The sequence below is a fragment of the Sphaerodactylus townsendi genome, linkage group LG08 (genome assembly GCF_021028975.2).
Source record: "Sphaerodactylus townsendi isolate TG3544 linkage group LG08, MPM_Stown_v2.3, whole genome shotgun sequence".
Lineage (NCBI taxonomy): Eukaryota > Metazoa > Chordata > Lepidosauria > Squamata > Sphaerodactylidae > Sphaerodactylus > Sphaerodactylus townsendi.
In genome coordinates this window covers 36,016,328-36,037,444 of record NC_059432.1, presented here as the reverse complement: position 1 = coordinate 36,037,444, position 21,117 = coordinate 36,016,328, and the positions used below count along the sequence as shown (strand labels likewise).

At 41.8% G+C, this 21,117-nt stretch overlaps 1 protein-coding gene across 3 annotated transcripts; it reads left to right on the top strand.

The window, feature by feature from the left end:
- Window positions 1-488: 488 nt before the first annotated feature.
- Window positions 489-20,346, top strand: CEP55 (centrosomal protein 55). 3 transcript variants are annotated; one of them, XM_048507030.1, is made up of 10 exons: window positions 493-645; window positions 2,659-2,724; window positions 3,277-3,470; window positions 6,352-6,627; window positions 8,288-8,338; window positions 13,668-13,809; window positions 16,161-16,459; window positions 17,105-17,176; window positions 17,717-17,842; window positions 19,441-20,346. In XM_048507030.1, exons 3-10 carry the CDS (start codon window positions 3,288-3,290, stop codon window positions 19,639-19,641), a joined length of 1,350 nt encoding a protein of 449 aa, XP_048362987.1. In that variant the 5' UTR covers window positions 493-645; window positions 2,659-2,724; window positions 3,277-3,287; the 3' UTR covers window positions 19,642-20,346. The 3 variants fall into 3 exon arrangements, with proteins under 3 accessions (XP_048362986.1, XP_048362988.1, XP_048362987.1); XM_048507029.1 differs by lacking the exon at window positions 2,659-2,724 and having other exon boundaries at window positions 489-645; XM_048507031.1 differs by lacking the exons at window positions 2,659-2,724; window positions 17,717-17,842 and having other exon boundaries at window positions 489-645.
- The last annotated feature ends 771 nt before the right edge of the window (window positions 20,347-21,117 follow it).

Below are 21,117 nucleotides of genomic sequence, written 5' to 3'. Positions count from 1 at the left end.
CTCCCCAATTAAATGTGGCAATCTTCCTTCTCCAGTGTTGAGTGATGATGTTGGGACACCAAAATGATTTGGGTTGGACTTATTTGCTGGCATCACTTTATATGCCACGTCAGCAAAACTCTTTCCATCTTATGGGATGGGGGCCTGCTAAAAAAAAAAAAGACAGTGAGCAATGGAAAACTTTAGTCAAATTACTTTTGCATACGTTAATTTACTTGGAGGTGTGTCAAAAACCACACCAGTCGTTAAGATTCTTGATGAAAATGAACCCACCCTTGGACCTAACCGAAACCAGAGAAACGCCAGGAACGGAGGCCAAACCACGCTAAGCTTGCACCCCTCTCCACGATTCTTCGTTCATTCTTCCAGATCTCACTATCAAATCCACATTGTCGGTTATATTTCTCCGGCAATGCACGAGCTTCAAACGTGCTGCAGCTTCATCGCCCTGCAGCAACGAACCGGAAACGGCGTCACGGGGTGCCGCGGTATTCAAACTCCCGGAAGCAGCCTCAGCGCGGCGCCGGGTTCGAACGGGGTGCGGCATTGCTCTTGTAGCCGCGTTGTCAAGAGGCTCTCCAAGGCAAACGGAGCCCATCTCCGGCCCCTTCCAACTGTGGGAGCTCCGAGGCATCTTGGCAGCGGGTAAGACGTTGGCACTTTTCCATCAGACGAGTGCTGGGGTTTCTTTGCCCAGAACTGAAGGGATCGACTTGGGTTTGAAATCTGACTTTTCGCACGGATCGCATCTGGGAGCTCCTGAAAACATGTCAGTCTCGCTTCTGTCTTCAGAGGTCCAAAGCCTCTGATTGAAAACTAAGTAGGGATTTGGGAAAGTATCAGCCTTCTGCTAGTTGGCCACAGCCGGAGGAGGAGGGCAAGTTGGCAAGAAAGCCCTGGCACAGTAAACACTGCTATCATTGTATTGTCGAAGGCTTTCACAGCCGGAATCACTGGGGTGCTATGTTGTTTCCGGGCTGTATGTAAGCTGCCATATGGGTGATATTTTCCCAGACATAATTTTAGTGAAACATTAAGGTGTTGCTCATGGCTAAATGCCTTCTTCACCAGGTGATTACTGTAAAATGGTATTGTAGCTGTGTGATCTAGCCCTTGTAATGGAAATGTTTTTGTGTTATATAAGGTGGAAGGCAGGGAGACACCAAATTGTTCTACCAGATTAAAATAAAACACTAGAAAAAATGTTCCATATATCAGATCTTCTGAAGATGCCAGCCACAGATGCAGGCGAAACGTCAGGAGAGAATGCTGCTAGAACACGGCCATACAGCCCAGAAACAACACAGCACCCCACTGCTATCATTGTACAGGCAACCTTTTTACATGCATCTCTTGCTCCTGGGTCAAGGTCCTCCAGCATTGTCTTGAGCAGTGATGTTCAACTGGTAGTTTTGCAGCATCCGGTTTCTATGCATATATTTGCTGCACCTGACTGTGACAGTTTAGAAATGGCTTCTGTGTCGGACTAGCCCACATTTAAGGGTTGGTGTGTTTCTTAAGGTGCAGATTAGCTGGTTTTAGCAATAACAAGGAAATGTGTAAAGCATGCTCCTTATATGGAGGTACCACCTGATTGGCTGGGAGAGGCACAGTTTGCCTATAGCCTCAGGTAGGGGGAGCTAGAAGTGCTGGTTATATAGAAACAGGAGGAAATCTTTCAGAGACGCACTTGAAATCTGAATTGTTTGGCTCTTGATCTGAAGAGAAGTCCGACTTTGTCAGCAAGAGCTCTTTGAGCAGTGAAAAGCTTTGTTAAGCTGAGGTGGATCTAAGTCTGTGGAGCTTAGCATCCAGGCAGAGCGTATCTGTCAGTACACAGTTCCATCCAGTCTGGGAGTGAAGTCCAGAGGGGTAGTGAAACCCAAATAGGGGCAAGGGAGCCAAGAGTCCTCTAAGCTCCAGCTGGTAGTGTGGGACAGTGGGTGTACTAGTTGCTAAGAAGCTGAAGACTTTAGTAGGAGGGAAAGTACCCTTAGTGGTCCACCTGTGTGTGACCAAGTCTGTGTCAGTGAAACTGCTTGGGAAACCTGTGAAGTAAAAGCTCTATCTAAAACTGCTTTCTTATGAAACCTCTCTGTGCCATCTGAGTAGCCAGTTCATTTCTGTAAATAATAAAGTTAAATCTGTTTTCACGTTACCACAAGTGCCAACGTATCTTTGGATAGTCTGAATGGGGTAGTGCCTGTCTGTGTTACCTCCAAGACCCAACAGAGTTTCCCTCCGTTTTTAAAGAGGCTTTGTTGAGTGGCTGAGTGAGTGGGGTGTTGGGGAGAAGTGACCGTTCATATATTTGGTGGCAGCGTTTTGTTATAGCTTCATTTCCAGTTTGCGAGATAAACGACATGCCCTCAAGCAGTGATGTTTCTGGAGGAGTGGGCTTGTTTATCTGGACTATATTAACCAGCAGGCATTTCTTACTCGCTTTAATTTAAGGTTAGATATATTTTCCTGGCTCCTCTCCATTCTGTTTTCTGTACTTGGCTATGGTGATTCACATAGAGACATTAAATTAATCGTGTGTTCTGTCTCAAACTTAAGAAGATGAGCTTAAGTCTGAATATGAAAGGCTGTTGGATTATCACAAGACTATTTTTTAAAAATTAATTTTTCTTTATTTTTTCCTTTATTTTTCCACAGAAACTGATCTGCCTCTTTCCTGTTACGTGACAGGCAGGCTGCCATCAGATCTTGGGGAGCTTAAAAGTCTGTTAGCAATCCCCCCTCCCTATTTAGACTCTTATCAAGACTCACTCCTATATCTTCTTCCACCCTTTCTCATAGCTTTACATGATAATATGGTGGTGGGAGTAGCTTTTTTTTTCACACATTCCACTTCTGTGTTTGGCAAACTGCTGATTTTGTGACATTTCATCGCAACGGGGCTCCTAAATGTTTCAGAATTATTTCTGCAGTTCCAGTTTAGCTTAATTTGGCTGCTTAGCTGCAAGAAAGAGCACTACTTTCTCCAACTGAATTATTTTCTTCGCTTTGAGAGGGAGGAATTGTGAGCTGTTCCTTGGTCTGCCTGTAGGCTGGAATTGGATTGAGGTTTCTGTCCTGTGTGCTCTTCCTTGGGATCAAGTTCCACAAAATTGGCATGGCTTGCTCCTGATTGTGTGTGATCAGGATCAGCCTCCAGAAAGGGGCTTGTGTGTCCCACATCTTGTCTGCTACATGTGATGCCACTTGTGTCGTTTCTTATTGCACCAATGAAGAAGCTTTTTCTTCAACAGTTCTTTATTTATTTATTTTTAGAAAACCTAAACATGACATCCAAAGCCACCAGTGAGACTAATTTCATCAAGTGGAAGCTAAAATCTGGAGATTCCAAATCTGACACTGAGTTGCAGATATATAAGAAAGAGAATGCAGCCCTGAAAAAATCTCTGGAAGAAATCATTAAGGGCAAAGGCAAAATGACATCTGAAGAAAAAAAAAGGCTCCTAGAGGTGATGCTAACTTAAAACTGTTTCATTCTTTATCTGCTAGCTACCTTTAGGTAGTAAATTAAACTGTGACAAATGAAGTAGTTTTGTACTTCCTCTTAACTTTAAAATCTGAATGCTTGTTCATAAATATTCACTCAGAAATCACCTTTTAAAGTGACTTCTTTCTCCAATTAACCCTTTGCCCCTGAAGGAAAAATAAGTTACTCGGATAGGCCACAGGAGTACTGCTTCAGCATCCAGTCACTCTTGAGAGGGGGGGATGAGATGTTGGAGTGAACACAGGAGAAGAGAGACTTGAGTTCTGCCTCAGGGAGAGACCAGTGATAGTTCAGGTCTGGTTCAGGAACACGGGTAGACAATGGTGGGTTCCACATAGCATAATAATGTGTTGTATCCATTGTTTTTGAATCCGGGTCTGCTTTTTCCCTTCGCATGGATGCCCAAGGGAAGGGTAGTTTTACCTGGTAGTGTGGCAGAGCAATTTAGCTCTATCTATGGGAGAAAAGAGAATGCTCCGAGAAAAGAGTGCAGCCTGTCTCTAGTGATGAGCACAGCTGGTACAATTTAGTCTGACTTTGGGAAAGGGCAGGCTGGTGTGGGTAGAATCCAGTGTGTGAGAGAGGATTCCACCTGGTGGCTAATCAACAAAAGCCTGCTTGTGCCTGAGAGCATTGTAGAAAAATCTAATTCAGGGATGTCAAACATATGACCTGTGGCCAGATTCGGCCACTTGAATCAGGCCTGTGAACCAGCTGAGGCAAGAACTCCCCTTGCTCCGTATCTGGAATGGCGGTGTGGGTGGGGTTGCCTCTGCTGGCTTGCAGGCTGGATAAGGCCTCCTTAGGCAACCACCCCACCCCGCTTCTGGCTCACCAATCTAGGCACACACACACACACACACACACACCCATGGCCACTCTGGGGCCAGCTGAGGCAGCCACCACCACCACCTAGAGCCCGGTCCACCCAAGTTACATTTATTTCATATACAGCCCTTATAACAAATGAGTTCGACACCCCTGAAGTCATAACCAGTTCAAATTTTTGTGCCTCAGCCAACTTTCTACTTTGTCTGTCTGGAGATCTGTGGTGCTGATTTGTTCCTTTAAAACCAACCTGTAAATACATACATATTTTTAGTTATTTATATATTAATCCAACTTCAGTTAGTGATCTCTATAATCTCCTTGTGGACCACAAAACCTATCTCACAGGAGCAAACCCAAAGCCTGTACATTCACTATGTGTAGAGCATCTGAAAACTACTGGGAAGGTTTATTGTTCAAAATAAACCGAGATCCCAAAAATTCCTCAGTAGGGAAAAAAAGCTTGTCGCACTATCCCACCCCATAACCTGCCCTACAAGAAAGGATACTTGGTTCAGTTTCCATATATATCTGAGGATGTGAGTGGTGACTTAACGAAAGCTTATACTGAAATAAATGTTAGCCTTTAAGTCAGAGGTATCTAGCTCTGGCCCTCCAGATGTTCATGGACTATGATGGGAATCGTAGTCCATGAACATCTTGAGGGCCAGAGCAGGACACCCCTGCTTTAAGTTGCCCTTGGTCTTTTGCTTTATTTCACACACAGATGTCAAGATAGATGGAGAATGGGAAAATGTAAACCTGAGTTCAATGCAAAATCCATGTAATCTCCCTGATAAAAATCACGTCTTGGTTCACGCATGAGCCTCATCATGTATGCTTCTTGCTTCTTTTATACATCCCGTGTCTGTAGGCATGCAGCTTCAAGGGGTGGCGCTACTTATACTGTAGACTATGATTCTGAATGTACAAGAAGCCATAATTAGTATGGCCCATGAAGAACAGAATGGCTACAAACTCGCTTGAAATCTGTTTTGGTGTCTAGCAACAGACCTTGCCTGGCTGGATTGTCTGCATTCACATGCCATACTATGTGTAGAGCATCTGAAAACTACTGGGAAGGTTTATTGAGCCCCTAGGGGATGGGGCGGTCTAGAAATCTGAAAAATAAATAAATAAATACCTCACTGGGATTTGAGCAAATCATTTAAATCATATTTTGAGACGTCTAAATGCAGCTGTATCCTGTGACTTCACAAAAATCCAGTTAATTTTTGTGTCACATTAATTGTCGCGCTGTGGGAGCAGAAACTTCCTGGTGTGTTTGTTTGCCTCTGGTCTTCTCTCTTCAGAACAGCCTATGTTTCTGGTTCTGTTGCCTTTCCCCGCCATCACATGTCCTCCCCCAACGAGAGCTTTTTCTGTGCCTTCCTGAACTAGAAATTGTTTGCAAAGATTCAAATGGTCCCAACTGTGTCTGATTCAGTTGATCCTGCTGGCACAATTGAAATCTGGCTAAAACTGATTTTGGCTTTTATTCACTTGTGCAAGGATCAGACAAGATCATTGTAATGGTTAGAGAAGTGGCACCACTCTCATGAGGTCACTCTCCCCATAATATGAGCCCTTTGGGGGTAGGGCGGTTTACCAAATCGAATAAATAAATAAATAAATAACTCAGGTGTACCGTTAAATGCTCTGTACACTTCAAGGCAACAACACAAGCTTAATTTTTTGTTGCTTTTACTCCTGCTGCCTGGTACTGAGGTGCATATTGCCCAGCAGTATGCGAGGCAGTGCCATCCAAGCTCCAATTTGAGGCTGTTGAGAGCTATAGGAAGAGATTAGTTTGGCAGGGAACACCTGTTAGTTCTGTATGTAGAATGTGCATCTTTTTCTTCGTTGTTACAGGCTGAACCACTGCTCTGTACCATAACCCCTGACCTTTTAACAGTTGCCAGTATTATTTGCCTGTACACAATAGGAATATAGCATTTCAAAGCCTGTTGTCCAGCCTGTTCCTTTACTGACATGTCTGCTTGTATATCATATAGAAAATACTTGCCCTTGAAACAGAAAATGAAAAACACAAGAGCGTTCTTGGGGAGAAAGATAAAGAAATCCGACACCTAAAAGATGAGCTGAAGAAAAGAAGCAAAAGTGGAGATCTTGCCAATCTGCATAACCAACTGGAAGAGAAAAACATTCAAGTTGCAAAAAGGGAACAGCTGCTGACTTCTGTCTTGGAAGAGGTGGAGCGTCTGAAAAACGAGTTAGCTACAAAGTGTGCAGAGCTCGAAAACAGAGCCGGAGCTGTTCAGGTTTCCCAGGCAAGTTTTTCTCGAGCTAACATGATCATGCAAGTTACCACTTGTAGATAATCTGTTCCCTTCCCCTTTGGTGCAGTGCTGCTCGTAAGAAGCAGTTAGGGGAGCTTTCTCAGGCTTAATCTGATATGGGTTCAGATCAGCTTGTTAAAGCTGAGATTATTTTAATGAGGCCTCACCAGCTTTCCCTCTCCCATTTCATGAATGAATGCAGCTCTTCCCGTTCAATGTTAGGAAAGCAGCACCCTGGCGGCAGGAGGGCTAACAGCTCTGTGTCTGATCTGAGTGCCTTTTAAGTTTGGCAGGAGAGGGGCTCGTTTGAAAAATTAAACCACCTTATCCTGTCATGAGAGCTAGATTAGGCTCAGAGTGTGTTAGATACAAAATCACCTGGTGAGCTTTATATCAGTATGTGGATTTGAAGCCGGGTCTCTCCAGTCCTAGTCTGAGGCTCAAACAACTATACTGCACTGAGGCCCTTTCACATACAGAATAATGCACTTTCAATCACCTTTCAATGAATTTTGCGGCTGGATTTTTGTGGCTGGATGTGTGGAATAACAAAATTCACTTGCAAACAATTGTGAAAGTGGATTGGAAGTGCATTATTCTGCATGTGCGGAAGGGGGCTGATATCCTCCCAATTGAATGAGTAAAGATGTATGTATGGAAGGGTGTGTTTTTCTGCTGTACTTCTGTTGCATGTAGTAATGTGGCTAGATATTAATGTTATCAAAATCTTTTCTAAAATGCGTATGGTAATGATTGGGCATTCTGAAATAATTGTAAAATGGTGCTCATTTATGTAGAGTGGGAAAAATCCTATTGAAATCCCCTATAATTTCTTTCTAGTTGGCCAGTTTTTTGGCTTGCTCCACTGTGGCTGAGTTTGTGTCATGGTTGGTTACGTAATGTTTTATTGGGAAGCTGCTATGAAAGATTACATTTGGGGGGAAATGCGCTTTTACTAGCTGCATAGCAGACAGCAATCCTGATGCTCAAATTTCAGGCATCAGGAGCAAAGAAATAATTCCTAAATACCTTTTTAATGACTCCCATTTTGAAGAACAGTGTCTGGTAAACCTCAAAGGTGGAAGGTGTTTTTAGCAATACCACTTACAAGGGCCAGGTGGCACTAGAACATTGACGATGATATTTATAAAGAAATTGGATTGTTTTATGTATTTGTGGTTGGTTCATCAGCAATGCCATTTAAAATGCTGACTGCTCTTGTAGTAGCATTCAAGGATCCTGTGATAATCTAAGGCGCCTTCCACACATGCAGAATAAAGCACTTTCAATCCACTTTCACAATTGTTTGCAAGTGAATTTTGCTATTCCACACAGTAAAATCCAGCTGAAAATTGCATTGAAAGTGAATTGAAAGTGCACGTGCAGAAGGGGCCTAGGGCTTATCATACCCACAGTAACAAAGGTTAGAATCTTCGTACGCATGTATGCTTTGGATTTATGCTTCAGCCCATTGCATGGAGATTGCCAGTGCTTTTCAAATGTAGAAACGAGGGCTTCTAGTACTCCATGACTGAAAGATTATGGAAGTATTAGTATTACAGCAGCACACCCTCTGCCTGCGTTCTTATATTTCTCGCAGTGAATGAATGAAGATCAGGAGGTGGTTTTTTTTTTGCTTGTTTGTTTGCAGGAAACTGGACAACAAAGAAATGTGAATGAAGTTGAAATCCAACTCAAAGATGTAAGTTTTTATGCGAGGCATTTTGTACATTCACAACTGTAGTAAAAAAAAATCTAAATACAGATAATTCAGGATACCACTTCAGTTCTTTGCCTGTTTAGCTGGAAATGAATAGACTGTTTTTTGGTACTTTGTGGAAAATATTACATTTTTGAAAATAGATTTTGAAGTAGAATTTCTAAAAATGCATTTTTATAAATGTGACTAGCAACATAATGGGTGTAATGCCAGTTTGACAGTTTTTGAAGCTGTAAGTTTTGTTGCAAACTTTTTTCCACTTTGAAAACCTCCATGAAGTGGGGTAAAATATATATATAAACCCCTCTCTCACTTGCATTAACGGTGCAATCCTATCCACACTTAACTAAGAGTAAGCTTCATTGAACATTGTGGGGTATATAAGTCAGTTCCACCATGTTCAGTGTAAGTTTGCTTTCATTATATTTATTTCCTACTCAAATATTTCAGTTCTGTTTGAGCAGACAGAGTTCTGTGATCACTTCATTTACTAGATGAATCCAACAGTTGTTCTAAATCACCTTCCAGTCACTGTAAGGGCAGTGGAAATCTATCTGGATCCTCTCTCAGTTTCAAACGTTCTTGAAAATCCACATCCTTGACTTCAGGATATGTGATACAGGAGAGCCTTGCTGGATCCCTCCAAGGGGCCGTCTAGTCCAGAATCTACTTTCCATTGGTGGTCAGCCAGGGACCTCTGCAAACAGGACATGGGGGCAGCCAGTCTTCCCTGGTTGGCCCTGCCTTCGGAGGGAGGGGGGGTTGTGTTGAAAGGAAGGCAACATTTTGTGAGGTGGAGGTAATTTTACAGACTGGTTGGAGTTCATGTATGTAGCTAGTAAACTGGCTTTTGTATTAACCCCTGGAAAGGCTAATTGACAGACCCTGGGTTGGATGAAGCAGTTTGGCAGAGACAGTCTTGCCCTGTCTTTCCCACTTCTGTCATTTGTCCCAAAACTCATCAGAAGGCTGGGACAACTTTGCAAGCAAAATGCACCACAGCGCTTAGTGGGAAGTAAGGCAAAATCACCTTTCTTCCTTCTGTCCTGATAGAAATTTCAAATGGCAAAGAAAAGAGGCTATTTTATCTTTCACGTCCCATTCTGACTATCTACCAATGCACAGAGAGGAGTTTCAGGCTGCTTAAGAAAGAGCCAGTCCTCCAGATCCTTCCATGAGCTCTTCTACTGGATCCAACCAACTGTATGACATTTGCATGTGTCAAGGAACTGAACTGGCAGTGGGTGGGGGTACTATATTTTGGCATTATAATCCTAGTACTATCCTTAATCTTCCCACCTCCAATTTGTAGGAGGCCTCTGGGAACTTAATGGAGACGTTAACATGTTTCCTTGAAGAGCAGTATTGCAAAACTCAGTAATTGGGACTTACTAGTAGACTAAACTCAGTACTATAGCCTGTCTCAGAAAAAGATGTCAGTAGGGTTGTATATTCCTCCACCACAGAACTCAACATGCCGGATCTTCTTTGTCGTAGAATACTACAGTCGGTCCTAGTGCCTATCTAACCGTACTCCTCCCATCTGTTTGAAAGCAAAATTCATGCTCTTATATCAAAGTATCATGTATAGTAATGCACAAAATAATTACTTTGACAGAGGCAGCGTGTAAAAATGAATGATAATTCTCATATTTGTTTGGGACTATATTCTAATGCGGAAGCATACAATTTTCTTGACCACTGTTTCTCAACTGACCGTATTAACATCTTTTTCTGAGACAGAGTATAGTATTGCAGAGAAACTCTTATTTATAAAATGGCTTTGGAATCACAATCTGTGTCTATGCAACTCAAAATATGCCAGTTCAGAGAAGGAGTAGGTTCCCCTGGTCAGACCTGATGTGCAGGCTGTGTGTTGTCAGAATTCCTGTGTGCAGTCTGTAGGCCGTGTGTGTAGCCTTATAGCCTCTCTTCTCTTGGTTGTTGACCTAGACATTACTCATCTAGTTCATGATCCTTACTACCAGCTGGCAGCTTTATGTGTTCAATATTTAATTTTAGAGTTTAAAGGGTTATTTGAGATGGTAGCAGGCAAGCAGCTCTTGTTTTAACTGCCCTGGGAGAAGGATGGGACCAGACTCATGTCTCAGATCTGGCATCTGCTTCTTAGCTTGTGTTACTGTCAACTGCTGAACTGAAAAGTGTGTTTTTAAGCATTGGTGGTTAAAAGCGAAGTTAGAAATTGCAGAACTTCTAACTTCTAAGCTAAGTTAGAAGTAGTAGAAGTTGGCATCCTTTTATACTCAAATGGTGTCAAAGTTTAGAGCAAGAGATCAACAGTGAACCAGTACAATAGCTCATTTGCATAAATTATATTGCTGATAATTAATTAGTTGATTAATGATCTGTAAAGTTTCTGCAGCCTGAAAACTGCTGGTTGGTTGTGAGTCCTTTGTAGGAAGTGACACATGCAGAGTCTCACAATAAATACACACAGGATGACCCTGTGTAGTTGTTCTAGTGCACTGGTACAGATGTGCACAGTGTTCACACTTAGAAGTGAATAGTTACCAGTTATCAGTAGTTTCTGTAACACATCTCTAAGAAATCCTTTAGTCCTGCAAAAATCTTTACCTGCCATTCCTTCACATACTGGGTGTTCTGGCATCCCACCTCCTCTTCCAGTATGCCTTAACATAAAGATTTCAGTTTCTTTTTCAAAGAACCACCTTTGGTTCTGTGTTCAGCCACATTTGGCTCTAGAGCCATGGGTTGCAGATCCTTGTGAGGTAATGCGGATAAGCCCTGGATCTAAAAGGTGGTCTTAAGCAACTTCCTTCTCTTCTGTCCTTCTCTCAGAACACTTATCAAATTAAAAAACAAAACAAAAAACCTTGAATCCAAAGTCAATACATATAGTTCCATAGTTTTCCCCATGTCACCTGGCAAACTATTTTCAGACATTAAAGAAATCGAAAAGCGTTTAGGGTAGCATGAGAAACTTCAATTCCACTGGATTACAGCAATTTTTTTAATGCACCCAAGTAGTTGTCTGGATCCTGTTCAGTGGTGTAGAAAATAGACTTGTCAACTAGCACTGGCTCAGGGGCCTGGCAACTTGGTCTATACGCGTGGCTGTACTTGTCTTCAGTATGTCTGAGACAACAATATGTGAGCCAGACCTCTGTCATGTCCTATGGTTGGTTTGTATATCTGTTAACAAACATTACAGTTCTGTATTAGTCAGAGGCGTAGCAAGGGGGAAAAGCGCCCGGTGCACTGGTGTGCCCACCCTTGCCACGCCCCTGGAACCCCCCCCCCCATCATGCTCCCCCTCGCCACAGTCTCCTTTTAGAGCTACGCCTCTGGTATTAGTGTAATATTGTGTGCATATTCTTGAACAGTCAATATCTGCGTCCATAGAAGCATATTGTAGAATAACCAACCATTTGTCAGTCTTGACTGGGAGTCTTTTTACATCCTGGTTAAAAGTAGCTCAGCTTACTGAAGGGCTGCAGCTTAGTGGCAGGAGACATGCTTTGCCCACAGAAGGTTCCGGCTTCATTCCCAGCCATCTTCAGTTAAAGGATCTTGGCTAGCAAATGCTGAGAAAGAGCACCTCAGCCTGAGAGCCCAGAGAGCTGCTGGCAGTTAGAGAAGGCGATATGGAACTATCTGGACCCAATAGACAGCAGCTTAATGCGTACAACTCTTGAAACAGGATGTTAAATCACACTGGCAATGCAGTCCATTGGCAGTTACTCCAGCTTCATCAGCTTGTTCTGAGAATGTATAATGTGGAGATGTGAAACAGAAATCTTGTGTATTGGTTGCCTTTTAATTGCACACTATACTCTGTCTCACCAAAAGATATTAGTACATTGTATATTGTTCCATCACAGAACTCAACATGCCAGACCTTGTTGTTGTAGAATGCTCCACCAAGGTTCTAGTGTCTACCTAGCCCTGCTCCCCACCAGAAAGTGTGATGATAGTTGTTCAAAGAACCAGTATCAAAGTACCATGTTTAATAATGCACAAAATAATGGTTTTGACAAAGATAGTGCATTAAAGATGATTATGATAAGTCTTATATTCATTTTGGACTATATTCTAATGCGGAAGCATACAATTTTCTCAACTTCTGCATTTCAACTGACCATACTAACATCTTTATCTGAGACAGAGTATGGCAACATTTTCAGTCTTCCCTTCCTCCTTTCCCCCTTTCTCCTTCCGATTTTCCTTTTTATCCCTCTTTTCCTTCCTTCCCCTGTGCATGGCTTATTTCTTTTCTATTGTTTTCCTCTGCTGTTGTACCCATCCAAATCAACCTGCAGATGTCATCAGGAAGAGAGGGGTGGTTGGGGTTAGATGAGGTCCAAAGGTGCTGCTAAATTTCTGTGTGTAAATTTTGTTTAAATTTTAATTGAAAGATTTAAAATTATTTATACTGTGTTATGTTGAAGTTTAATAAAAGCTTGAAACCATCCTGAGCCTTCAAGGGGAAGGACGGTGTAGAAATTACATAATAAATAAATAAAAATTTCAAAAGCCAGTGAAAACTAATGTTTGCAAATATTGCTACTGGTGTTCAAAAGTGAATTTCCGAAAACCCTGTATAAATCTTAGAAAGTGTACTTGTTGATGAAAGCATCTAAAATGACCTTGAAGGCGCTGGAGTACCTGATCACTTGAAGTGCAACATCACTTTCTAAGACAGATAACAAGACAGCTAAGCAGACTTTCAAGTTTTGACTACCAATTTGGAACTAAATGCTGAAAATTGGCACTTTCACACACAGAGACTAACGCGACTTCATCTACTTTCAACGCACTGGATTTTACTGTGTGGAAATGGCAAAATCCACTTTCGAATTACCATTAAAATGCATTAAAGTTAGATTGGAAGTGGATTATTCTGCATATGGGATAGGCCGTGGTTAGTCTGAACTCTCCAGTTCATTCTGCACCGTGGGTTCCAAACATGTTTAACAAGTGAGCACAGAGACTATGGCCCTTGAAAAATGTTTTTGCAATTCTTCCTTTCCTCCAGCAGAGTTCTGCTTGCTCTACTGATACTTTTCTACTGAGGAGAAAGGCAATTTTGCTATCTTTGCCCCTCATTGCAGCTGCCCCCTGCCCCAGTTCCTGGAATCAACTTTTGTGGAGTCAGATGGAACTGCAGGTTAAGATCTGTGATTCCTTCATCTGCAGTTAGCTTGTCAGTTTTATCTCGCTACTCAGAGTTGAACACTGTTTTCTGGAGTGTTTGCGCATGGAATGAGTTTAATGTTCAGGAAAGTATACTGGTTGGCCATTTGACTAACAGTCTTTTTCCCCCCTAAAGGCCCTGGAGAAAAACCACCAATGGCTGATATATGACCAGCAAAGGGAGACCTATGTTCAGGGCCTCTTGGGAAGGATCTTTGAACTGGAACAGCAGATTAGAACTACTCACCAACAGGAAGTCAAAGAAACCCAGACAGAAGGTATCGGTTTAGTCTTCTTCAAACTGAACAGGATTAATAAAAATCATATTTTATGTTGAGCAGATTTCCCAGATCAGTTTTTTTTGCGCGCGCGCGGGGTGGGGGTGTGGGTGTGGCAGTAATTAGTAATGATCTGTTTCAAAGCATAAACCTGTGAGATCTAATTCTCACACATCTGACACCTGTATTCATGGTAATGTAAATACTGTTGCCTTGAAGGGGAATATTAACTGATAATTGGGTTGCTACCAAACTGCCAATCACCTAGGTAACTTTGTGGGTTTTTCTCCCTCCCTACATAGCATGGCATTCTTTACATTGCATTGTAGCTCATGGTACACGTTGTGCAAGTTACCGTTTTGAAGCGGATGCATAAAAGTTGCTTTTTAGGCGTGGATGTTTTAAACATACATTGTAAAAAATGACTCCCGTGGCAAGTGGGCATCTCCCAAGGAATAACCCTTTATAGAACAAACAGTTCTAGGGAGACTTGATAAACCAGACCATTAGCACTTCTGTTATGTTGCACTTGGTTTACTCAAACCTCTTCCCTTTTTTCCCAAAACGGTTTGTGTGAGAGAAACAAACTTAGCTAAGCTTATGTTTGGGCACTGTGAACAAACCAGACACAAATCTGTTTGGCTGGCTTTCTCTCCTCTCAAAGTGCTAGGTTTTCACAATCGCTGAACGGGGGGATCTTAAAAGATTCCAGTTTGTTTATTTCCTGGCAACTAATGATTTAAACTCAGTTTAGTCTTTGGAATCCAGTTGTTATGAAACATCTCAGTTTGAGACACATGCCACCATGACATATCTGTAACTTGCTTACTGCATTAATCTTGACAGGGGATGCATGCTGCAGGTACTGGGATAAAGAGATCTCAGCCTCCTTATCAGCTTCACAGCAGTTTGTGCATCTTCTGATTTTTGAAATTTTTGGATAAAGTTAGTTTTGTGTTTAAACCAGTGGTCTCAACTTGTGGGTCGGGACACCTTTGGAAGTTGAACGACCCTTTCACAGGGGTCGCCTAAGACTCTCTGCATCAGTGTTTTCCATCTGTAAAATGGATAAATGTTAGGGTTGGGAGTCACCACAACATGAGGAACTGTATTAAAGGGTTACGGCATTAGGAAGGTTGAGAACCACTGGTTTAAACAGTGGTAGGAAACGTAAACGTTCATTCTTTGGCCTGTGAGTCTGGATTCCTTTAGGTTTTGCCACCATAATGTCCAGAAAGGTTTCCTTATTACCAAAGGTTTTTAATTGCCTGCCATCTTTCAAACAAATAATCTCTCTTAGCCTTAATAGCTTCACAATCTACCAAACTTTGGTCACTCAATATTTAGTATACAACTTTGCATTAGATTTCCTTTTTTTTTTTTTTTGCAATTAATAGTTTAAGATAACATAAAGGTGTTAGTAGATTATATATTCCTCCGCCACAGAACAAATCATGCTGGAGCTTCTTTGTTGTAGAATGCTCCTCCTGGGTCCTAGTGCCTACCTTGCCCTTCTGTCTCTCCCCCCCCCCTTCTTTTTGAAAGTAAAAGTACATTATGGCATAATTGCTATTGTAACAAAGTACCATGTTCAATAATGCCAAAATAATGGTTTTGACAAAGGCAGTGCATAAAAATGAATGATAATTCTCATATTAGCTTGGTACAATATTCTAATATGGAAACATACAATTTTCTCAACTGCTGCACCTCAACTGGCCAAACTAAAATCTTTATGTGGAACAGAATATAGTACCATGTTCAGATTTTCCTTATTACCATAGTCAGAAACAATACCTAACAGAATGACTTTGGGATTTGGGAGAAGTTGAAGCTATAAGAAGAAGAATCAGCTCACAATCAGCTCTCAGGGACCTAACAGCCAGGTCCCACTCCCAGGGTGACATCTCTTCAAATGTCATGGAGAATGAAGGTCTGGGGGACGGAGGGTGCCAATCTGAGGCGGTGGAAGATGCTCCCTTAGATGGGACCCCTTCCTCTGCTGGTGATCAACAGGAGGATTGTGCCCTTAGTAGTATTGTGAGCATTCAGGTCATATAATGGTATTGTGTGGAGAGCCATGAGGGGCACTGAACTGACTGAATACAAGGAGCTAATGAAGGGTAGCCTGCATGATTACACTACTTGAGTGTTGTTAATTAGCATAGTGTTAGGAGAGGTTCTCAAATTGTACCAACGTGTCTATGTGAATAGATCATATTGATATTGGCTTCTGACATCATTCCCTTAGCACTTCTGAGTTGCACTGCACAGACTTGCTAGTGTCTTCCCAGTTTTTCTGCTACTGTAATTCATGTTTCTCTCTCTTTCTCGTGGTGGTTTTCCAACAGAACAGCAGATGCATTACATACAGCAGTTGGCAGCTGCCCGAAATGATGTCGAGATAGAAAGGCTTGCTGTAGCCCAGTTGCATTCTGAGCTTGATGCATTCAAAAAGAGGCATGATGAAACCCAGCAAGAGATGGCACACTTAAACGTGATGAAGGTGGAACAGCAAGCCAACATGCAGACTCTCCAGGATGAAAACCACTCCAAAGGAGAGATAATACAGAGGCTTACTGATGAAAACAAACTAGCCAGAGAAAAGCTTGAAGAAGAAAGGAAAAGGACTGAAGCGCTTGTCTCTCAGGTTAGTGTAGGCTTTGTTTATAACATTTAAATTGCCCCTTCACCCAAGGCTCCCATAGTGTCATAACACATCTCAAATTTTAAACCACAATTTGATCATGTTAAAACTACCAAAAACCATTGAGACCTATCATCAAACTAACAGACCAATCATACACCCTAAAACCAGAACAGGGCCAAGCATAAAAGCCATAATGCTCAAAATAACTCACTCTTGCCAGCACTAAAACTACCAGAAAGCAGGCAGGTCCAGATTGTGGTACAAGTGGTAATCTTTTTAAAAGAGGCTATTGGGTAGAAAGGATTCTTGTCCAAGTGCCTACCGGTACTTTCATTGGGATGTGAATTTGATTTCACATGCAATCATGCCCTAGGAAGTAATGCCGTGGCGAGAGTATCTGCAGCTTGAGTCCACAGCTTTTGATCCTTTTTGATCTTTTGGCTGGATGGGTGAAGAAACATTTGAGGAAGCAACAGAAACAGGAGAAGGGGATTTCTTTTCTGTGCATTGCTTACCTTTAGTGGATAACAAAATACACTGGTAGGACCTAAATATACAACTAATGAAAAATTTTCTCATGTGTACACTGGTATCATTTGGAATCTTCTTATCATACTTTGGAACTGTTTGTATGATCTTGAACAGGTTGAATTGCTTCACAGAGCTCTCTTAAGGCAGCAAGAGGAGAATGACAGGATAGCAGCTTTGGAACAGCAGGTATCATTTTATTGATGCGTCACTAATGTGAAATGCTTCTTGAACTAACACCTGTACCCATGTTATTAAATGCTCATTTTAATCACTGCCAAGTTCTGTATGCAGATACTGCATACTTCTGTTGATAGCAATGTGGCTCCGTACTGCTTGGAGGCTTGCTGATATACACATGCCGAATATAGCAAGGATTTGAAATACATCCTTGCTATATTCAGCATTGTATATCAGCAAGCCTCCAAGTAGTACGGAGCCACATTGCTATCAACAGAAGTATGCAGTATCTTACTAATTCATTAACCTTAATCCTGTTTAGATCCCTGATAGATCCCTATATCTATCTGTGCCTCTCTGTTACTACAAGTTTCTGAAAGAGGTTTTTAGAAACAAATGCCACAGTTTATGTGTATAATCTTCCCTAGAAGACCTGTCTGCAAATAGAAACTTGAAACTGGACTGGAAGAAACATACACTGATGAAGCGCCAGCTATTTAAGACAAGCTTTGCACGTAACCTGCGCTTCCACCCATTGGTTCTTGACAGGTCCAGGCATGTACGTTAGACTTTGAGAATGAAAAGGTTGATCGCCAGAACTTGCAACATCAAGTGCATAAGCTCCTTAAGAAGCTGCACAAGGCAAGAGAGCAGAGCACACGACTTGAGCCCATGGTGAGTAGTAAAACTCAGCCTTTCTGGATTTACTTTCATCATCTTGCCTTCAATATGGAGTGGAATTTTTAACTGCCTCAAACATTAAGGTTAATAGTAGGAGATTTTGTGTGTTCTCATGTCCAGAGGTAGACATTCTGTGGACTGTACACAAATATGTAGTTCTGTGGTACAGGATACACTAACGTGGTGCATTCTGGTGCATCCTGTTTAGGGAAGTGCTGTGGTTTGGTAGTAGAGCACTGTTTTGCATGCCAAAGGCATCTCCAGGGAAAAGAATCAGGTTGTAGCTGATGTGAAAGTCCCCATCCTGAGACCTTGAAGAGCTGCGGCCAGTCAGAGTTGACAATACAGGCTCAGGATGAGTCTGCTTGATGTTTTGAAGACTCTTTGCTTTCGTTTTTAGAACAGCAACGGGTGGGAGTCTTGGGTTCCAAATGCAAACAGGGTTTCCACTGGATCCTACCATTTCCCACAACTATCGTCCCTCTAATCAGAATCCCCATCCTCTTTACTGATCAGCCTGGCTGCCAAAGCACCTCCTTTTAAAAAGGATAAAACATCGCCTATGCCGTTGCTATAAAAGTTATTCACAGCTGAGCTTCAGTGATCTTGTTGGCAGCATTTATCTAGCGCTCCTGACAGATTTGTTCCTAATTCCTTTTAGCTTTAAGAAACTGGAGCATGTGTCTGGTAGCTTTTCATAGGTTTCCTTCTACATATAGGTAGCAGATTTTCCATCTCTTATGTTCCTCGTATTTTGGGGTTGATCCTATCCCTATGTGTAATGCCCAAGAAAGGGGCTTATAAAAGCAAGCGGCCCTTCCTTCTGTGGCAGCCTGCTGAAACAATACTCCTAGTGGGTAATTGGACCACCAGGATCATCGCTGGAGTCTGCTGTGAGAGGTGGGGATTGGTGACATCCTTCTCTTTCTATCAGCAGAAGTATCTTCTGCAAGTGGAAAACCTTGTATTTCTGCTATTGCTTGGTGCCATACTATACCCTAATATGTTACTATTACTACTGCTCTTTCAATTCTACCTTCCTCATCTGTTTCAACATTTTCTGCTCCTTTACCCAACTCGTCTGTTTTCCACTTGCTTTCCCTTATGTCTGGCGCTCCCATACAAAAACCTATAAGGTGTCCTTCAGTGTCCTCATTCAAGTTACTCATCATGACATAGACTTTCTGTGAAACCTTTGGCAGGCCTCTTTCATTTTCACCTTTTACTTTCTTAAGGGTGCCGCTTGTAAATCACACTTCCACTTCTTTAATAGAATGGCTAAATTCAAGTCCAGTCGCACCTTAAGAGATCATTAAGATTTTTCATGTATGAACTGTCAAGAGTCAAAACTCATGCTCCAAAACCCTTGTTGGTCTCTACTACTGGACTCAATTCTACCTGTTATAATGTAGACCAACACGGATGCCCTCTGAAACTATCTTCTTGAATAGAGTTGAAAAATAATAGGCTGTCCTAGCTTGAAGTTTGTCTCACTTTTGCATGTCTAGCTCTTATTTCCTATTAGTAAGTACTGCCAATATAATCTCCTTGATAATAAATTAATATAAAGTTGCCTGTATGATATATTTCAGAAGCTCCCAGAACCTACGCGTATAGAAGTCCTGCATAATTTCCAGGCTGCCTTCGAAGACAAGATGGTAATACAAGAAGAGCATTCTTCACCTACCAATCTTCATGATGAAAGTTTCTTGGAATGCCCTAAATGTAAAGCACTCTATCCTACAAGCCAACACAGGGAGTTATTAGTCCACATTGATTTCTGTGCAGTTTAAATAACGGCTTACAGTTTACAAAGGACTGCTGTTTTACATATGAAATAAAACACTGTACAAAACATGGTTTTAATTAATAAAACCAATCTTAGCAATGATCCTGAAGGCAGCAAAAAAATGTTTCTGTTTTAGACCTATTCTAAACTACTGAGTGTATTTGCACTGTGTACAGACCTGTAGAAAAGTTTTAGCTGACTTGTCTTATTTTGCATGGCTTTCTAATTGTTCAGGAAAAAAATTGCCAGACATGTCTATTGCAATCTGAGAATATACCTAGTTTTATATGATTAGAATAATATATAACTGCTTTGACCTGCCTCCAAAGTGCTTTTCACAATGTTAGTGTCTTGAGACCTTCAAGCATTTGCTGGAAGAAAGAAATGTGTCAGTTCTGATTGCTGTGGAGGGAGTGTAGTGCAGAATGGGTTCTGACAGGCAAAGCAGAAAACATAGGGAGCAGTCCATTTTTCAACTTCCATTAAATGCTTTTTGCATGTGTGGGGAAAGAAACAGTGAACTCAAATGTGAATGCATCAGGATACTTCTTGTTTTTGTTGTTGTCTTTAAAAACACACACACACACTCTCCACTCTTAGCATTCTGGTATCCCCAGATAAAAGCAAGGGATGTAATACCTGTTTTAAAAAAATGATTTACTTATCAGCAATAAAATAAAATCAGCGTTACCAGTTTGTCTACCCATGATTGGCTACCTGTGTCTTTTTTGGTGGGCAGTAAAGGGTAAAAATAATGAAATTTTGTTTCCGCAATGGTATGTTTGTACTACAGTATTTCTCAAACTTTCTCAAACCATAATACGTCCTAAATACTGTGGGCTACACACAATTTTTGTGGCTGTTCTTGGCAACATTGTCTTTGCATCCCTAGTCTGAGGAGTGGAACGGGTGTCACGGAGGGTGCCTGTGTCCTTCGGGTTGGGCACCAGTAAGATTTTTGTGAAGACAAGTCTTAACCATGCGCCCTTCCTCTGTTGCAGCTTAGACTGTCAATGCATTTTACACAGAGAAAATGCCTGCCTGCAGGGCACTGTGTGCATTCTCCAATGATCCCATCACTTCTAGGTTCTAAATGCGCACAGTAGGGTTGCCAACAACCTGGAGAACAAATGCCCCGCCCTTTCCATACAGGCTTTATAGAATGCTGGTTGTATGCCATAAAAAACTTCAGTTGCCCATTTCTATATGTTAAGGCTCTATTAAAGGGTCAGGACATTTTTCTTCCAGGGTGTCAGAATGATTGAGTTGGAAGAGGCCATACAGGTCATCTAATCCAACCCCCCTGCTCAATGCAGAATCAGCCTAGACTCAAGCATCCCTGACACATGTTTGTCTAGCTGCTGCTTAAAGACTGCCCGTGAGGGGAAGCCTAGGTAGCTGATTCCACTGTTGCCCAACACTTATAGCAGAATGTTTTTTCCAAATATCCAGTCAGAAACTTTCTTCTCATAATTTAAAT

Bases quoted from the DNA above. Each gene is read 5' to 3' on its own strand.
- CEP55 (XM_048507029.1), top strand. From the start codon at position 3,288: ATGACATCCAAAGCCACCAGTGAGACTAATTTCATCAAGTGGAAGCTA. The intron at 8,339-13,667 runs GTAAGTTTTTAT...TCCCCCCTAAAG, and splicing joins TTGAAATCCAACTCAAAGAT to GCCCTGGAGAAAAACCACCA. The intron at 17,177-17,716 runs GTATCATTTTAT...GGTTCTTGACAG, and splicing joins TAGCAGCTTTGGAACAGCAG to GTCCAGGCATGTACGTTAGA.